This window comes from Betta splendens, chromosome 1 (genome assembly GCF_900634795.4).
Source record: "Betta splendens chromosome 1, fBetSpl5.4, whole genome shotgun sequence".
NCBI lineage: Eukaryota > Metazoa > Chordata > Actinopteri > Anabantiformes > Osphronemidae > Betta > Betta splendens.
This window is the reverse complement of record NC_040881.3, coordinates 92981-108385: the sequence shown is the minus strand read 5'-3', so window position 1 is coordinate 108385 and position 15405 is coordinate 92981. Positions and strand designations below refer to the sequence as shown.

Below are 15405 nucleotides of genomic sequence, written 5' to 3'. Positions count from 1 at the left end.
CTATTATTATAAAAGTATAGGGCAGATATACAAATGTAAAGTATTGATGCACAGAAAACATTGTTCTGTTGGGTGGTTGTAAAGGTGTATGTGTGTGTGTGCTGTTTGATGTTTTATTTTGAAGGCAACTTCAAAAGTACTACTTCCTGTTTCATGATTACAATGTTCATCATTATTCATTATGTTCCCGGGTCCCTCTCTGTGTGGAGTTTGCATGTTCTCCCTGTCTCCGCGTGGGTTCTCTCCGCAGGAGCGCTGTCAGAGATTCCGAACACCTACTGTTTCGGCTCAGTTTGCAGAAACTGGTTCTGGTTCCATTTCTACGGCTTCAGTGGTTCTATATCGACCCCCCTTTATTTTGAAGCCGTTTTCGGCGAGCTTCCGATACTGCCTGCGGCACCTTGACGCCGCTCCGTTCGGCAGTCGGCATGACAACGCGCTGTCGAGGGCAAACGGGTAACAACTGACGGACGCGAGGATGGCAGCAGAAGATGCCCAGTAATAAAAACAGCGGCAGGATCCGAGCGAACGGCGGCACCAGGACCTGCTCAGGGAGCTGCCAGGTCCATGTCCCGGCCATGGAGAGAGCGCGACCGATGACGGTGACGGTGTCGGCGGTGAGCCTGGCGCTCAGCGTGCTGTCCCTGCTGCTGCTGGTCACCGCCATCTCCACCGACCACTGGTACGAGACCGACACCCGCAGACACAAGGACAACTGCGACCGACACGGATCAGACTCGAACGACCAAAAGAACCGGGAGATGCCCATTTACCACCTGCCGCTGGTGGACACCGGCGGCGTCGGCGGCGGGGCGCGGCAGCGGGACGTGGCGCTGATGAAGCCCGTGCATGTGGGCAGCAGAGAGGAGGAGCTGCTGGAGAACTGGCGGGCCATCCTGGGGATGGGCATCCTGGAAACGGAGTGCGGCAGGCCACTGTTCTCCACACACTCCGGGCTCTGGAGGAAGTGCTACTTCAAGGGCCTGGATCCGGACATCGATAAGCTCATCGACCGGGGTCAGTCTCAGTATCTATAATTAACATGTGTGCTCATGTAGCATGTCCCCATTAAAGGTTATATGCAGTGATTGCACTAACGTTGCCGATGCAGGTGGACTTCACTGACAACCACATACATTACTAACATCCCTGTACACCTTAATGAAGGTCACAGGGTCAATGACAGGTGGGCGGCTACAGGTCAGGCTAACAGATATCCCAACAACCGGATGAACCGATTGAGATGAGACATATGTTCAACAGCAGAACATAGAACCATTTGACCCAAAGTTTGAGAAAAGCAGAACAGAGTTAAAGTTTTATATTTGATTTCATTTCCATTGTTCACTACATCAGGTCTGTATCTCCCTAATGTCACCAAACCATTATTCTTCATTTGCTTTTACAGGAATTTTATAGGAAACCAGTGTCCATTATCCAGTCAATGATTAGACTAAATGTTTGTGTTCCTCCTGCTGCTTCCACCTTAAGCTGTTTCCTTAGCTGATCCAGAACCAGACCAATCTCCCCAAGGCTTCATTGTCTTTGACTACCAACGTGTATTTCCAGCACGTTTGTAGACATTCGTCAGTCCATACTTTGTTTCAGAAGTTTAATAGCTCCTCTCTAAACCTTTTTGACTTGACTTGGATCTTATGGTATCGTCGTATTGTATTTTGGCTTTAGAAATTCTGGTGTGAGAAATGGATGTTAGACTGTGGCACTGTCACCTTTGCTCTGAGCTTGTGCTGTTAAAGCGAACTAGCAGCTAGACTAGCATCACATCTATGAATTAGTTACATGTTTTGGAACCAATTAGCAGACTGTGTCTACTGTACATGTACACGTAAGCCTCAAGGATTAATAACGAAGGAGAGAAAAAATCACACTAGCAGCAAAGACAGAGAAAATAGAGAAACATACACATCTCAGTCAAACAGGCCATTAGGGCCGACAAAAGAGTTATATCTACAACAAGTTTTATTTATTTCAAATGTTGCACATTTCAAAGGAAACAGTCCTGTTTCTGTTGTGTCAGCTCCTACTGGTCTGAGGCTGGTTTTAGTTGATTGGCTTCAGGTTGACCCAGCGCTGCAGTCTGTGGCAGGCTGTCGAGCCTCAAGCTGGAGGTCAGAGAGAAGCTGACCAGACATAACTGAACGAAGCTCCAAATCAGATCACACATCATTGAGTTTCAGATCATTTTGCTGCATTGTACCAGACCTGAGTCCAGATCAAATTAGATCCATTCACCCCAGAACACAACAAATAGTGAGGCTGGTTTACAGGACGGTCCTGTTGGTGTGAGGCAGGCCCCAGGTTTAGCGTCACTTGGGACTACGTGTCCCACAATGTACCAGGTCAGTGTGTATAATGTTTTTCTGCTGGGTTCATTCTCAGTGTCCGCACTGTTGTCAGCAGAATTTCCACCTCACTGTGATGAAGGAAGCAAAACACCACCAGCTGACCAGCTGATATTTAGATGTGCTCTGCAGCCTAGGACTTATGGGTCGACTGGTACTTCAGCAGGATGGGTGGCAATGTGATATGATTGAAAGAGCATTGGCCCAGGTTCAAATGCTTTAGCTGTGTCCTTGTCCTTCTCACTACCTTTGCATGTGCAGAAGATGAATTTTGTTGTGACAGATGTCATAATGACCAATAAAGGCTTTCTTTCTTCATCACTACTGCATTTTGTAGTGGTAGTGAACTGGTTGTTGACAGACTCTTAGTTTGGATTTCAAAGTTTGGCCAAGTCCAAATAAAGTGTCCATCCAGATCAGTCCCTGGTAGCTCAGTTGGCAAATGTGGCAGCACATGTGGCAGCTCACTGCTCTCCTAAGGGTAAGAACAAATTTCCCTACTGTGGGGCTAATAAGGGATTCCTTTCTTTCATTTTCTTTCTCAGTCTTCCTGAAATACAAGCAGTGATCAGCAAACTCACGTTATTCTTTTCCAGAAACATTTTGATGGAGGATGGAGGACATTCAGCCTTTCCTGGACTCACCCAGGGCCTTATGTACGAAGGGTACTTACGTAAGAAAACCCGGCGTAGGTACGAATCTACGCCTAAGGTCAGATGTATCAGAAACTATGTAAAGTAGAAACGTGCACAGATCTACGGTAGCTGGCTGGCTGGTGTAAGTACTTTTCTACAGCTATTGGTCCATTAGCGACACGAAGAGGTCAAACTGGGAAACTGTTAATCACATGAAAACAATCATTAGTCACAATAGAGAAAAACGATAAACAATAATATATAGCCACGCGTCTTGTTAGATGAGGTGTATTCTATTAGAATCTGGTAGAGGTGCTCGTTCCTGGACCGCGATGCAGTGAAAAGCCGCGCAGCCAGCCACATCCAAAAAATGCAGCTACAGTAAGTAATGTGTCGAGGTGCCTGGTTTAACGATGATCCATTCATTGTATCAGATTTGAAGTTGGTACCAGATCGGTGGCTTATTTTTCAGTAAATAATTTAACGGCCTTAATATTAATTCCTGTTGCGCATAGAACCTGCACATAAACCAAAGCACATACTGGTTTAATGCACAGAATTTCTATTAGTAGCGAAAACAGTTTTGTTTTAGTGACGCTTTGCTGTAAACTTCGCTTCATTTCCACCTTTCTGGATTTTAACTTATGCCAAGTTTAGTAGGAAATCTACTATAAGTCTTTGTACATGAAGCCCCTGAAGCTTTGCGGTCCACGCAAGCAGAAACACTGCTTCTGTGAACAACCTATCTTTCTCACAGTGTGTGCATCTGAACAATAAACTGGACAGGACTCATAACACGAATGCACTGTACAGGAAGGGTCAGAGCAGACTCTACCTGCTGAGGAGACTGTGGTGTTTTGGAGTGAGGGGCCACTCCTGAAGACCTTCTATGACTCTGTGGTGGCATCAGCCGTCCTGTACGTGTGGTCTGATGGAGCAGCAGCATCCCAGTGATGACAGGAAGAGACTGGACAGGGTCATCAACAAGTCCAGCTCTGTCCTGGGCTGCACTCTGGACACGGTGCAGGAGTATATATGTATATGTATATATGTACACTCTGATCACTTTAGTTTTATACTATACCTAATATAACCCATTCTCACTGAACTGTTTCTGTATTTTTACTTGCTGCTGTATTTTTTCCTTCTTTTGTATCATACTTTGCTGCTGTGAGATGAAATTTCCCCATTGTGGGACTATTAAAGGTTTTCCTATTCTTATTCACCAGTAGCTGTTCGTTCTGTGCTCTGCAGGTATTGCTGATCGGTGCACAGCGGTGAAGTATCACTTCTCTCAGCCAATTCGACTGAGGAATATCCCCCTGAACCTGACCAGAACCATCCAGCAGGATGAATGGCACCTGCTACGTGAGTCTGTTCTGATCCTACTTGTTTGGTTTTGCTGTTTGCGGCATGTAGGCGTGAGATGAGTGGAGAAGTCATTGTTTTGGTTAATCCACGTTAGAATGTCAATCATCATCAGTATGGTACACACTCTGACACCATGCTAATGACACATGGTTTTAGAATCCTAGTCTTTTTAATGTGTTTTGGTTCTCAGTTCTTGTATTCGCTGCTTGTCATTTGTTACCATAGAAACATGTCAAGACAGCTTTATGTAATAGTGGTGGGGCGAGCCGGAGGTGGTTACCATGGTAACATGGTCTGTTTCCTCATTTAGTGGTGATGTATTCGTACCATATGTCTGATGTAGTTTACATTGTGTGTGTCTGTGTGTGGCTCAGACCTACGGAGAATCACCGCTGGATTCTTGGGTATGGCAGCTGCCGTCCTGCTGTGCGGCAGCATTGTGGTCTCGGTCGGTTTCGTCTGGGAGGAGAGCCTGACACAACACGTTTCTGGACTGCTCTTCTTGATGGCAGGTACAGTACAGGACATATTTGCTCACTGCCCGGAGCTGATTTGCAGTCAGCCCAGTTCCCTCAGGGAGAGTATAAATACAAGAAAGCCACTTATGATCCTAAATTGGACTCCAGTTAAATGTTCTAAATCATACAACCTCACATTTTGGATTATTATCCAATCAGAGGAATCAGCACAGCTGTTTTACAGATTTTACCTTACACCCTGCCCTGTCGGGTATTGGTTCTGAACCTGTTCTCTGGTTTTCCATCTGCTCTCAGGGATCTTCTGCACCATCTCTCTGTGCACGTATGCAGCTAGTGTCACCTATGACTTATCCAGAAACCCCCCCTTTATCTACGGGCTCCCTGCTGACGTGGATCATGGTTACGGCTGGTCAATCTGCTGCGCCTGGGCCAGTCTGGGCCTAACTGTGGCCTCTGGTTGCATTGGCACCACCTTTCCCTTCCTAAGCCGGGCTGGAGCTCTGCGATCCAAAACAGCCCGAGAGTCTTCGGTCTGAGCCCCCAAATGTCAGTGAACTGGATGAAGAGGAGCACCTATATTTACCTGGGTTTGAGGGTTGTTGGTCTCAGCCACCCGTTTTTAAACAGTGATTATGACTTGTAATCTGAAAGTGTTTGTGTGTAGCACAGTGCCACCTGCTGGCTGCTGCACCCTGCAGTGGTTTGTTGACGTTAGTGTCTTACTATTTCTCTCTCTCACACGCACAGTCAGAGTCTGGGGGCACTGGAGCTGGGCCAGAGTCAATTCAGTTAAATATGAGTGTTTAGTTAGTGTTTTAGTTTTTGTTGACATTTGTTGTTTTAACTGGTTTAAGAGTTTACGTAGTAAGAGTTGACTTTACTTTTACTTACTGCTAGAAATTCCACCCCTCAATTATTCAACTAGAATGTAATTATTTACCACCAAGTCACAAAAGCAAAGACATTTGTCCTTGCTTTTGAAGACAAAGTGCTTCACATTTAAAGGACAAGAACTTAGTGGGAAAGCGGGCATAACCAGAATGGACAATATCCAAATAGGCCAGCCACAGGTAGGACCTGAACCACGCAGCCTCCTGATACAGGCCTCTACGCAGGGGTAGAACTCAGTGTAAAAGCGAGGGATGTGCCAGCCATCTGAACCCTAGCCATGGTTCCAGGAGTGAGTCAGAGACACTTGACAAGCCTGGTTCTGTTTAACATTCATAGAAAATAAAACCTCATTCAGAATATAAGCATATGCTTTGGTGGACGGCTCAGTCCTCCTCTGAGCTGCTTCTAAACTCTGACCCTGCATCTCTGTGACTATTATGAACTCTTACCTCACAACCTAGATGCTGAAACAAGCTTTGGACAAAATGTGTAAAAATGTAATTAAAAGATTAGAAAATCCCACAAAAGCATTGTAGAACCTGGAGATTCAGGTCACCCAAACATTTGGGCAAATCTTCAAGACATCAGAACTGTATATTAGGAACGTGTGTGACTTTCAGCACCTACATATGCGTGACATGTAAAGAAGTCTTTCTCTAGTAGACAGACTTCAGATGTACAGAAGATGCTGATCAGTGAATTCACCTGCAGGTTTGTGTGAGAACTGAATCAGCATAAAAATGAACCAGGATGTAAATAATGTTATGTTATAATTCTACATGTTGTGTTTGGACTGTTTAATGCACAGCCAGTTTGTTACAGTTGCTCCTGGTGTGACAGGTTGTCAATGATGAAGTGCATAAATTGATGGTTACATTTAATCAGCTCCACTTGCAAAACCAAACCTCATAACCACTAAAAGAGGCAAACAACAAGCACAGAGATGCACAAGTGCAGACAAAGACTCACACTGCTCACAGCTGTGAGTTTTTTACACACTGACACTTTATTTAGCCATCAGCCTGCGAGCTGAGCCACAGAAAGACCTGCATCATGGATGTCTGGACTACACATGTACCAGACAGGAACCAGATTCCCTCAACTGGGTTAACAAATGGACTGATCTCAGATCATGTTTGAACTGTCAGGACGACTGACATCATCTCAGCATCACACCTGTGTGCAAATGGACATGTCTGCTGCTTAGTGTTTTATTATTTCTCTCTTTTAGTTATCTTCTGCTCATCCTCAGATACCCTCTGATTCCCCATCACACCTCCCCATCTCCTCATATATTGTTGAATACTGTATTAACATGCTCCTCTCTCTGCTCTCCTTTAACCACCCCATAAACCCTAAACCTAATATCCTCTACAACCTGTTGATATTGTGCCAAACCCATCAGAATATCCTGAATATCCGATTATGCCTCCGGTATAATAAAGTTTAATAATCTCTGATATTAGCTGATATGTTTCTTGTGCTGTATCTGAAGCTGCTCTTACGCTAATATCCCGCATACTCTGCACATACCGCCTGAAACTCCCTGCTGCCCTCTGCTGGACACAGATAAAACACTGTTGACGTCCTGACGTTCAGCTGTAAATATAACAGAAACGCCAGCAGGGGCCCGTTTCAAAAAGTAGGTTTAACAAACTCTGATTTTTCACATTTTTCAAAACCTCCTTCTTGAAACGGGCCCCTGGTGCATTGATTTGATCCAAAACGTGACATTATTGTTATTATTATTATTATTGTTGTTATTATTATTATTATTATATTTTATGTTTGTGGCAGAGTATACAGGGCCACAAAATCAACATGTTGATATAATGTTTGAAAGTATTGTTTTACAAACACACTTTACATTATATACACACAATAAAACTACACACATCTACAAGAATGAAAGAGAACTAATTATGATTCCATAAATACATAATGTACTGTATGTCGACTGTCAGGTGACAGTTGAATAAACGTCATAAATCATCGTTCATTTCCTTGTTTATCAGTCCACACAGCCCTGTAGCTGAGCCACAGCTGTCACGTGACAAAAGAACGAACGAACGATCCATAAGAATCCGTATGGAACGAATCAGGAACGAACTGGAGCGCCTGCTGCTCTACAGAGCCTGTGCGGCTCGGCTGTCAGGTGACAAAAGAACGACTCATTGAGTAAGGACGCTCAGTGGAGTGAGTCCTGAACAAATCATTCCTGTTTCCTGTCCTGCTGACTCATCTTAAGCAGCTGCTGCAATGTGGCGACAGAAGGTACTGCATGGAACTGAACGAATCGTTGACTGAGAAGAGTCGTTCCTCCCGAGTCATAGTCTAGTTCATATTGAACCATTGATATTAGAATTAAGAAGTATTCTTACCCTTTAGCTTTATAATATATATTGAAGGACAGTGGTTACAATTGAAGTGGCTTATTCCCTCTACCGGGATGCAGCCAACGAGGTTTGTGTTTGTTTTGTTCATATTTTACTTTGGTAGAATGTTTGTGTTGTACTGTACATGCTATGCATAGGATTATATACTAGGCATTATGTTTAAGATAATGTCTGTTTTATGTTTTATGTTAGTTTTCCCGATGATGCAATTGAAGCGAAGTCGACAAAAAAAATAAGTAGAAAGCCCCTGCTGTCTGTGTTTGCCTGGAGGGAATCATAGTGAAAACCCGCACTGCTCTCTGACGCGAGTAAAGAGCGACCTCCTGTTTGATGCAAGTGAAGACTACATCTACTTTTCAACGCAAGTGGACGGTGCATCACAGTTAAGGAATCTTAACAAACATGGGCTTAACATCTCATGTTTACGCTTCCAGCAGACCAAGGACCGACAGATGAGTCGACATGCATCATACCCACACACGCAGTAAGAGTATGCACAGGCTTTAAGGCAACGTGTTAAGTCAAAGTCATAACTTGGACGCTGATAAGTTAAAAGTGGTCTAAGAAGTTAAACTTGCAATTTAGTGCAACCTAAGATACTGGGCATAATATTAAGTGTAGTTTGTGAGGTGAGTGTTTTGGTTTATTTGCTAAGGTTATCATCAACGTTGACACAAGTATTAAGGTTTAAGTAAGTGTTCAACAAGCCTGTTTAAGGTTGGCTTATGATAAGTGAATGTTATTAGTCATTTACAGTAAGTTGAATGACTTCATAGGTGATGTCACAGGTCTTTCAGCAGATGTCCAGCGTGTCTATGAGGATCTACGCAAAGTCACAACTCCAAATAAAGAAACACCCAGAAGAGTTGATCAATGCGTGGAGATTTCAAATTTATTGTTGATACAGCTGCAGGGCAGTTAGGTGGAAAGCTCCTGGAAGAAGGTAGCCAGAATAGCCAGAAATCGCCTCTATCTTCGACTCAAGCATGTGTAAATCAGGATCTGTCATGTCTATCCTGAAAGGTGCCTCAGATCGTTCAAGCGGGTCTTGTTGTGTAAAAATTCATAAAGTTTATAAAGTAATTACTGTTGAGATTCCAGGAGACAATGTTACAAAATAATATGGCACCTGCTGTACTACAACAGCACCCAACAGCACCCACTGTGGCAGGTGTGGATAATAGCACTCACGGGGTCATGTGTGTAAGGAGGAGACCCTGTTATGCAACAGAAGTGTAGTAGCACCAAGACCATTAAAACTACAGTGTGTTTTACTGACCTAGATAAGGCAGGTGGGAGGAGGGCAGCTTCTGCTGCAAGCTCCTGACCTACAGTAACCTGACCTTGGGAAAGTGAAGGTTTGGAGGGGAGCTGCCCCGCCCTGGGAGAAAAGGGCAGAGCAACAAGTGTCTTCACTTTGTTTGGGATTATGATTGGGTAAAAATATAATAAAATAATGGTCAAAAACACCCTAAAAGGTCAAGATGATGATCTAACGTCCGGGGAGCTGAATCCCACCCCGTGAGCAACAGGTATATAAGGTGATGTTGTGACCAAAAATCCTCAGTCTGTCTTGTCTTCTGTCATTTTTCTGTGGAATAAACGCTTTGTCGACCCTGGATCTTATTGCTCTGGACTTAGTCATTTTTTGAGACCCTGCGGTTGGGACTTAGAATAATTTTAGGATCTTGCTTTGGACTTAGTTTATTTTCCACACTTTGGGAGTTTTATTTCTTCACCTCTTTGGGAAGTTACTAATTTTCTGGAACCTTACTACTGTGCATTATAGTTCATTTTTCTTCTTTTTGGGATTTACCATCTAATCTCTGGAATTTATATATTTAGAATTTTATTATCTCAATAAAGGATAATTTACACCTATTGGATTTATAAAAAGCTCAGTCAGATTGGAATACAAAATTTAAAGGCTTTAGTGTCGCACACGACAGTCTTCAATAAAACGACAAGAAGCTGCTGATGATGCTGCTGCAAATCAGGCTGTTCTAGAAGTATTAGAAGCGCAAGAAAGAGAGCAACTGGAAATACAGCACATAGAAGCAGAATTCAAAAGGAAGATAGCTGAGCAAGAAGCACCAGAAGAAGAAGAAATTAAAATTAAATCACAGAACATTTGGCGCTGCAAAAGACTTCAGAGGAGAAAAGGAGCGAAATACAGCATTTGGAGGTAGTAAAGAATTTAAGTTCAGCAAGAGCAAGAATGCTAGTGTATGATCAAGCGCAGGATGTAGAAGAAGAGCAGAAGGATGTGTTGAAGAAGACAGTAACAGTTAACAAAGTGCGTGTTTTTCCACAAGTCCTGTCTTCCCACAAGCATCATCTAAGCCAGCAGCCAAGACCTCCTCGTCAAATGAGGACACGGTAGAGCCTGTGAAGGTGCTGGCAAGTGCTTTAAGCTCCAATAGAATTCCTACAGTCGTAGCAATTAAAAGTGTCAGCCTTTACCACAATCACCTTTCATTTGCAGCACAGTATCACCTTATTTTTAACGTGGTGGAGCGTGTGTTACGTCTTTTGGCCTATAGGTGGTGATCAGCCCCCACACTGGCCCCTATGACGCCGTACTATAGTCATGTTATATAGGCCCGAGTAGAATCACATATCAACTTCTCCGTGTTGTAATGGTTTGTGTATTGTTTAACAGCCTTGATGTGTCAGTTTTTTGTTGTAATTACTGAACAATCAGCGTTGATATCTCATTTTTATATTTTGGCCTACAAGAAAATAACAAATGACTAAAAGGGCTGGCTGCCTGTATTATTTGGCAGACGATTGTAGTATTTAGTATAGTAGTATTTCCAAGTTATGGCAGTTTCGAAATAAGCAGCTGTACTGTATGCTTAGACAGACGAGTGCGCGCTCCCACGTACAGCGTTCGATTTTCTTAGGATATTATTCCTGCAGGAGAATTAGATGTAATTCAATTAAATAAATCTGAGTAACTCTGGATTTTGCTGACTTTGAAAGCTCCAGTAAATAAATACGTTTTACAAAGCGTCCACAGTCTGTGGCGTTCTCGTGTGCTCTGGGAGAGCGTTCCACAGACTAGGTGCAGCTGAACGAATTGTCCGATCTCTTTTGAGTTTTGTCTTCGGCTAAATAAGTGTAAAACAGTCCTTATTACTCATGCAAAATCAATATATGCAGAACAAAAACAACTGCATTAATGAGTCAGAGATCTGCTGACTCCTGGCATTCTGGCATACCACAGAGAGAGTTTAATACAATTTATTTATTTTTATCATATAATATTCTCTACAAGTTAGCAGTAGTAGTCTGCCAGACTTGTGTGACATACCATAAGAAGAGCGCTTAAAAAAAGTGAAGTCAAAGGTTTTGGCGTCCCACAGCCGTACGTACGTACATTAGGTGCCATGATCGTGCTGCCCGATCTCCCATGGAGCTTTTTCTTTGTCTCGGAGCAAAGTAAAATGTTGGAGCTTCCGTTTAACACAGACACATTGACTATGTCTTACTGGTTTAACTGTTTAAATTGACCACATTAAAAGTGGTCAAAGTGGTTTATGCTGCAGAGCAGGAGTTATTTTTGTTTTCATTCAGTAAAACACGTTAACATTTATCATGCATAATAAGCACATGTAAAACAAACAAGCTGCTGCATTAATGCATTGTTGATCGGCTGAGTCCTGACGTTCTGACGCGCCATAGAGAAATACAATGTATTTATTTATATTAAATAAAATTCTAGTTTAGTTCAAAGGAACGACCTTTAAAAACAGTGAAGTAAAGGTTTTATGTCAGGAGTGTAAGAAAAAGACCATTGCTTTTACAAGCCAGATGTTTTTGTAATTAGTAGTACACACAAGACACATCATATGAATATTGTATTTTTGTATGATGGGCTACTACTACTGTAGTGTACAACATCACCGTCCGCTATGCCCTCCTTGTCTTTCAACAATTATTGGAAGGACTTTCTCTAGACCGGAAATTAGAGTGTTGCATAGCTTTAATGTGAGTCTGTTCCTCCAGTAAAACCTCATTGCTGATATAAGTTGTTCCTTGGTGCTGGGATTGGCTTTTCTGCGAATAAAGTCTTTCAGCAGATGCCATACTAGCTCTGTGGGGTTCAGATCAGGGCACTCTACCGGTGTGCGCACCCAGTTGACTCCTTTCACCTCCAGACAGGCTCTTGCAGCAACATGTTTGGGGTCATTGTCCTGGAAAAAACGATGCCACGTTCCAAAATACTTTCTAATATATGGCCCCACTGTGCGTTTGATTATGGACTCCTCGAAAAACTTTCTGTCCATAATCCCCTCGAAAATAATCATCGGTCCTGGTCCCCACCTAGAAATCATTCCCCAAACGTAGAGTTTGAGGGGATGTTTAGGTCGTGGTTTGGAAACCAAGTGTCCTTTCTTTGCAAAGCTCATTCTAGCAAAATGCTCCAATGCCACAGTCGACTCGTTTTTCCCCAAAACGAGAAAACGGGAAACAGCTTTAAATCCATTTATTTGTCTGGTTTTGAAAACACCGTTTTCAGCTTGTTTATTCGTTTTTAAGACGCTGCTTTGAATAAATGCCATTTGTCCCTTTTTAAATGAGAAACGGGAAAACGGTCCGTGTAAGTTCCAACTGTTTGATATCTCCCTCAGAATAAAAGCTGTAAAAACGAGAAACTTGTTTTCTTGTTTTCCGTTTTTTTCCTCAAAAAGAGAAAACGGGAAACAGCTTTAAATCCAATTCCGGGTCTAGTTCTGAAAACACTGTTTTCAGCTTGTTTATTCGTTCTTGAGACACTGCTTTGAATAAATGCCATTTGTCCCTTTTTAAACGGGAAACGGGAAAACGGTCAGTGTAAGTTCCAACTGTTTGATTTCACCCCCCGGGTTAATAGCTGTAAAAATGAGAATCTTGTTTTCTTGTTTTCCGTTTTTTTCCTCAAAAAGAGAAAACGGGAAACAGCTTTAAATCCAATTCCGGGTCTAGTTCTGAAAACACTGTTTTCAGCTCATTTATTCGTTTTTGAGACACTGCTTTGAATAAATGCCATTTGTCCCTTTTTAAACGAGAAACGGGAAAACGGTCCGTGTAAGTTCCAACTGTTTGATTTCACCCCCCGGGTTAATAGCTGTAAAAATGAGAAACTTGTTTTCTTGTTTTCCGTTTTTTTCCTCAAAAAGAGAAAACGGGAAACAGCTTTAAATCCAATTCCGGGTCTAGTTCTGAAAACACTGTTTTCAGCTTGTTTATTCGTTTTTAACATGGTGCTGTGATTAAATTCCGTTTTTCGCTTACATCAAGAGAAACAAGTTCAATTCAATTTTTATTTATATAGCGCCAAATCACAACAAAGTTATTTCAAGGCACTTAACAAAGTAAGGTTTAAAACCTCATACAACTAAACCCAACAAATCCCACATACAGCAAGCATTTAATTTGACAGCAACAGTGGAGAGGAAAAACTCCCTCTCTAACGAGGAAGAAACCTCCAGCAGAACCAGACTGGATGTGGGCGGCCATCTGCCTCGACTGGTTGGGGTGAGAGGATAGAGAGATAACTCATTTCTCTCGAAACTAAAGTTACCACCATACCAAGACTTGAACTCTGCAGCAGTTGATGCAGTCCAAATTAGCGACATGCTCCAGAAAGAGCTAGAAATTCAAGATTTAAAAGAGTTCTTTTGGACAGATTCAACAGTTGTTCTTGGCTACAAAAACAACAAGGTCAGACGGTTTTAAGTGTTTGTATCTAATCACATACAGTGAATTAAAGCCAGTACAATACCTCAACAATGGGTTTATGTTGACTCAGAAGACAATCCAGCAGATCATGCCTCTCGAGGCTTACCTGCAGAACAACTCAAGATCAACTCAAACTGGTTCACAGGACCAATGTTTCTTTGACAGAGACAATTACCTGACAGAGAATTCAAGGTGGGAGACATTATGGAAGATGAGCTAGAGATTTGCAAGACTCTTGTGTGTAACACCAAGGCAACGAAATGCAGAAATTTTCTGATTGGTTAAGAGTGGTAAGAGCTGTTGCTAAACTGAAACAACTTGTGCAAGAACACAAGGGATTGAAACAAAGAACCAATGAAAGCACAAGCATGAAAGAAAGAGAGGAAGCTGAACTTATAATTGTTAGGTTAGTTCAAGAGGAATCATTCTCAGATGAGATTAAGTCATTAAAGACAAAACATGAAGTTGCTGAGAGCAAGTCCATTCTTGGATAAGGAAGGCATTCTGAGAGTAGGCGGATGCTTAAGTCAATCCACATTGCATCAACATGTGAAACATTCTGCTATACTTCCAAAGAACAATCACATGGCAAATTTACTCATCAAACATTTTAATGAAAGGATACATTATCAAGGACGTGAAATGACCATGAATGAGCTCAGAGCTAATGGATGTTGGATCCTGAGATGCAGCGGTGATCATACATCTACAAATGTGTCCAATGCAGAAAGTACACAAGGTGTACAGAAGGACAGAAAATAGGGGACGTACCACAGGACAGAACAGGAGAGAAAGAAAGCTTTTTGTTGTGAGTTTCTTTTAAACCCACCAGCATCAAGTCACGTGAGTGACGTCTGGGAGAGGATAACAAGAACTATAAAAAATGTTCTTACTGCTATCCTTGACCAGTCAAAACAAAGGCTCGACAGCACCTCTCTCAGGACAGTGCTGTATGAAGTTATGGCTATTATTAATAGCAGACCACTCACTACTGAGCATCTAAATGATGCATTTGGACCTGAACCTTTAACCCCAAATCACATTCTTACAATGAAATCCAGAATCATTTTGCCCCCCCCGGCAATTTGTCAGAGAGGATCTTTATCTCAAAAGGCGGTGGCATCAAGTGGAAGAAAGAGTATCTCTTGAATCTACAAGAGAGACAAAAGTGGCAAAAGTGGCAATGACATTGTATTGCTACATGATGATCTGGCTCCATGTAACGAATGGAAGCTGACCATAGTTACAGAGGTTTACCCAGGGTCAGATGGTAGGGTAACAGTGGAGCAAGTGGAGGAGGCGCTACGGCCGGTAGCTCTCCCAACCGGTCCACACCACATCGTCTCGCAATACGAGTCGGGGTTACGTCGCAGATGAGAACCGGGAATGGAGAGGCAGATCAACAGACCGTCAGACCGTCTGACCGGGGTCAGCGCACGCCAGCTGCTCAACCTGCCAGTACCCACTTCTCAAGTCTAAAGAGCTGAACCAGGTAGAGCCAGCGACATAATCCAGTGTGTCTTAGAGGTTCACCGGGGCCTGT

At 42.8% G+C, this 15405-nt stretch overlaps 1 protein-coding gene across 2 annotated transcripts; it reads left to right on the top strand.

Annotated features, from left to right (window-relative positions):
• The first annotated feature begins 354 nt into the window (after positions 1 to 354).
• On the top strand, positions 355 to 7199 carry tmem178a (transmembrane protein 178a). Of its 2 annotated transcripts, XM_055510173.1 has the most exons (5): positions 878 to 1017; positions 2960 to 3055; positions 4253 to 4366; positions 4744 to 4881; positions 5143 to 7199. In XM_055510173.1, exons 2-5 carry the CDS (start codon positions 2977 to 2979, stop codon positions 5382 to 5384), a joined length of 573 nt encoding a protein of 190 aa, XP_055366148.1. In that variant the 5' UTR covers positions 878 to 1017; positions 2960 to 2976; the 3' UTR covers positions 5385 to 7199. The 2 variants fall into 2 exon arrangements, with proteins under 2 accessions (XP_029010432.1, XP_055366148.1); XM_029154599.3 differs by lacking the exon at positions 2960 to 3055 and having other exon boundaries at positions 355 to 1017.
• Positions 7200 to 15405: the final 8206 nt, after the last annotated feature.

Excerpts from the sequence above, each read along its gene's own strand:
- tmem178a (XM_029154599.3), top strand. The coding sequence starts at position 492 with ATGCCCAGTAATAAAAACAGCGGCAGGATCCGAGCGAACGGCGGCACC. Across the intron at positions 1,018-4,252 it reads CGATAAGCTCATCGACCGGG|GTATTGCTGATCGGTGCACA; the intron begins GTCAGTCTCAGT and ends TGTGCTCTGCAG. Across the intron at positions 4,882-5,142 it reads ACTGCTCTTCTTGATGGCAG|GGATCTTCTGCACCATCTCT; the intron begins GTACAGTACAGG and ends ATCTGCTCTCAG.